Consider the following 3,931-nt stretch of genomic DNA (forward strand, 5'->3'; position numbering starts at 1 on the left):
AATGCATCAGCCTGGGATTAGTCCTTTTTACCCCTTTATTACAACCAGCTAAACTGGATACAAAATTATGACGGTACTTTTTGATTAATTTTGTCCAAGTTAGAGGACAAGGAGAACCAGAACAAGATGTAAAACATGGTAATGTGACTGTAGCAGATAGAAAGCACTGGCTGAGGCTCATGGGCAGTTCTAGACAGGGGCGACGGGGGCCAGTGCCCCTGTAATGAAGACATAATACTCTTAATGATGATATGTGCTGGAAGAGACATGTTACTGATTGTTCTTTTGGATCTATTTCATTTTTTCTTTAATAAATTCTGTTTTACTAATTATTTAAAAACAATAAGGTGATAGCTTTAGTGGCATTAAGATAGGATCCCAGTTTTTATCTGCTAAATGTTTTTTTCAAAACAAATAAAATAAAAAATACTCTAAGTTTTACAGCTGAATTAATCGTTTTTTCTTGAGTTCTAATTAGATTTGATAGGAAAACGGTAATTTTAACTTAAATTAAGTCAAAAATATGTAAAATTCTGAATGTATATTGACCTAATAATACATATAATTTCAATTAAATTGAATAGAAATTTGACTTCATGCAGCTATCTTAATTTATTTGAATCCCTTTCTGTTTTTTATTAAATCTTTTTTCCGGGCCCCCACAAAAACACGCTGGCCCCCTCTTGGCCCCCTGGTACATTTGGTCTAGAACTGCCACTGCTGAGGTTTATTTTTTTTTTAAAAGGAAATGGGTTATTTACTTTTCACTTTTCAGTTCGACTGCAAATCAAATGTGGGTCAAAGGTTGCAAACTGTGAGACAGAACTGATTTATTGTACCAGGCTCATTTTTCTTATTATGTTAATGGATAAAGGGCTGAAAGCACAATAATTAAACATCCTAAAATAAAACCTTCGTTTTGCTAACAGATGTCACCCTGTTCCTCTAATTAGCAGGAACTGATGTCTGTCTTTGCACCTTTAGGTGCTGTGGCTGCCCTCAGATATGAGGTCTCTGGTCCATCAAACGGATCCTGACCTCCAACAGACGTCTGGGAGTCGGCTCCCTCTAGAGGAACTGCAGCGTAACCACATCGTCAAACTCAACCTGCCCTATAGCTCCATGTCAGCTGAACTCATCAGGTGGTCACCGTGTGTTTTTCAATACTGAGCAGATAAACCTGCAGACATTTATTAGTTTTTTCTAACACCATTGCTGCTGTTGTCACCTGCAGTGAGTACTCGGCAGTAAACATCACCACCAACCTGTATGTGATCAGCCAGCCGTGGCTCTACTCTCTAGCCTGGTGCTCGGGGGTCCATTCGGTCACCACCAACGCTCCCCAGCTGCTTCGGACCCTCAAATCCCCGCTTCTCCTTATGGTGGGTTTGTCTACAACTAGAGCCATGCTGCTATTTTTATGGCTCATTTTAAGTCTAAAAACATTTCTCTGCTAATGAGGAAGAAACAAACTCATAATCTTCATCACACTGCAAAAACTGAATATTTAAAAATTTAATAGGAGTATTATTAAAAGAGGATTTTTACGCCACTTTATTTACACAATTCAAACAATAAGTCAAATTTTGATGTAAAACAAGTGTCAGCTAAAAATCATTATATGAGGAGCTTACGGTGGCCCTGAAGTGCAAACTGCAAACTACAAATCTAAAAGCGCAACTACATTAAGGAAATCGCAACTACATAAAGCAAAGCGCTACTACATTAAGGAAAACANCCTCCCAGATCTCCAGATGCATTTGAGATATCAAAAAAGTACTCCAGAGTGTTGTTCAGCATGGGGGTGAGTAGAAAATGAAGGTTAATCATGTTTTGGGTGTACTATTCCTTTAATATGGGATTAAAATGACAAGACCTCTCTCTATAAAGCCTCAAACTCAATGCTAATCCAGACATTTTGAATTGAAAAACCTCCTGGATGGGAAGAGAAACGTCTTCAAACTTAGAAGCAAAGTCCAGTGGATTTTTTTTTTTAAGTTTTTGGAATATCTCCAATAACCGCGGTTCACAGCTGTCATACCAGCATAAAATGCAGTTTATACAGGCTCTGGTGGGCTGCTCCATGCACTGCCTGATCATAGGTGTTGAGAACACCAGAATATGTAACCTGACATAAGTGAGATTCATCCTTGCAGTTCAACTTGAATGTAAAACAGTATCCATTAAGGGTGTGGGGAAAAAAATCAATTAGGCGATATATCGTGATGCTCAGATGCCCAATATAATATCCATCTTTCAGTTCTTAATATCGATTAAAAAAAAAAAAAATTTTTAACTGAAACAATGAGGTAAAAATGTTGTTTATTTTTTAGGAAAAAGAGAAAATCCAATATAGAATGAGTAAAATGTCTTTAGGTGACAAAAACATCAAAGCAACAGAAGGTCAACAGCTAAAGTCTAACTGGAACATGTTGGAGTATTTTTCTTATGAGTGAAACTAGAGCAGCACTGCATTCTGCCAGCAAATGGAAAATATATCGATCAGTTTGTTGCAATAACTGGACATTGATTAGATTTTTTCTTTTCTACCCCTTTCAGCAAAATCCATTTGGGACAGCTGGTTCTCTGGGACAGGAGGAGAGACGGCAAGCAGAAAACCAGTCAATCTGCAGCCTGCAGGACTTCCTGCAGCTTGCTGGTCAGAATCACAAACTGGTGATCTTTGACCTCTACCGCCCCCCCTACGGCCACCCGTACAGCAGCAGCTGGATTCAACGCACACTGGATGTCCTCTACAAAGTGTCGTCCATTCAGTCATCACAGGTAAAACGGCTTTAAACGGTTTAGTCTTTAGGATCAAATGGTTTTTCACCTTTCAAGTTGGTTTTAAATGTTCTTCCAGAATCATTTTCTTAATTTTTCTTTTCAATTCAATTTTTCTTCATTTCTTTATTGCATTTTGTGATAAATTATATTATCTTTAAAAGGTTTTTTTCAGTAGCCTAGCTTATAGATGATGAAAACCATCTCCTGACTGTGGCATCGACATCAGCCTGTGAGGTGCAGAGGGGTTCAGAAAACACCCAGGTTGCTTTGATTTAGGCCTTTAGGTCATCTGTACTGAAGGATTCGGTGTCTAATTTTTTGTCATGCCACATATATGGTCAATCAAGCAAAGAAAATTAAACCAGACTGAATAAAAATGTAGTCCTCATCGTAAATATCCGCTTAACTCCAGGATGCTGTTATATTTGGCACAGAAAGAAAGTTTTTCCTTCCACTAAACTTTCCATATATTAATGGAAAGTTTAGTGGAAGGAAAAACTTTCTTAGATGAATCAGTCTGTCACCTGCCAGCTTCTTTTGCACAGTGACTTTATGTTGCTCACCCACCTGTAGAGGCTTTCTATTGGACTATATGGTGGTTTAGGCCATAAAATGTCGTTTCTGCATAAGGAATTATTGTCTTGTGCAATAATCAAATTTCTGAGAAACAGATTTTTGGGTTATACTTCAAAATAACTAACAGAAAATTATGTTTGAAATGCATCAGCCTGGGATTAGTCCTTTTTACCCCTTTATTACAACCAGCTAAACTGGATACAAAATTATGACGGTACTTTTTGATTAATTTTGTCCAAGTTAGAGGACAAGGAGAACCAGAACAAGATGTAAAACATGGTAATGTGACTGTAGCAGATAGAAAGCACTGGCTGAGGCTCATGGGCAGTTCTAGACAGGGGCGACGGGGGCCAGTGCCCCTGTAATGAAGACATAATACTCTTAATGATGATATGTGCTGGAAGAGACATGTTACTGATTGTTCTTTTGGATCTATTTCATTTTTTCTTTAATAAATTCTGTTTTACTAATTATTTAAAAACAATAAGGTGATAGCTTTAGTGGCATTAAGATAGGATCCCAGTTTTTATCTGCTAAATGTTTTTTTCAAAACAAATAAAATAAAAAA

At 37.4% G+C, this 3,931-nt stretch overlaps 1 protein-coding gene across 1 annotated transcript in view; it reads left to right on the forward strand.

Annotated features, from left to right (window-relative positions):
* The window catches only part of LOC107093066 (glycerophosphodiester phosphodiesterase domain-containing protein 5-like), a 47,916-nt gene that overhangs the window by 31,622 nt on the left and 12,363 nt on the right, over nt 1-3,931 (forward strand). The window contains exons 9-10 of the mRNA XM_015387886.1: nt 985-1,142; nt 1,235-1,382. Coding sequence (XP_015243372.1) covers nt 985-1,142; nt 1,235-1,382 — 306 coding nt within the window. The remainder of the gene's footprint in view (nt 1-984; nt 1,143-1,234; nt 1,383-3,931) is intronic.

Source organism: Cyprinodon variegatus, unplaced genomic scaffold, assembly GCF_000732505.1.
Source record: "Cyprinodon variegatus isolate N-32 unplaced genomic scaffold, C_variegatus-1.0 Scaffold406, whole genome shotgun sequence".
Lineage (NCBI taxonomy): Eukaryota > Metazoa > Chordata > Actinopteri > Cyprinodontiformes > Cyprinodontidae > Cyprinodon > Cyprinodon variegatus.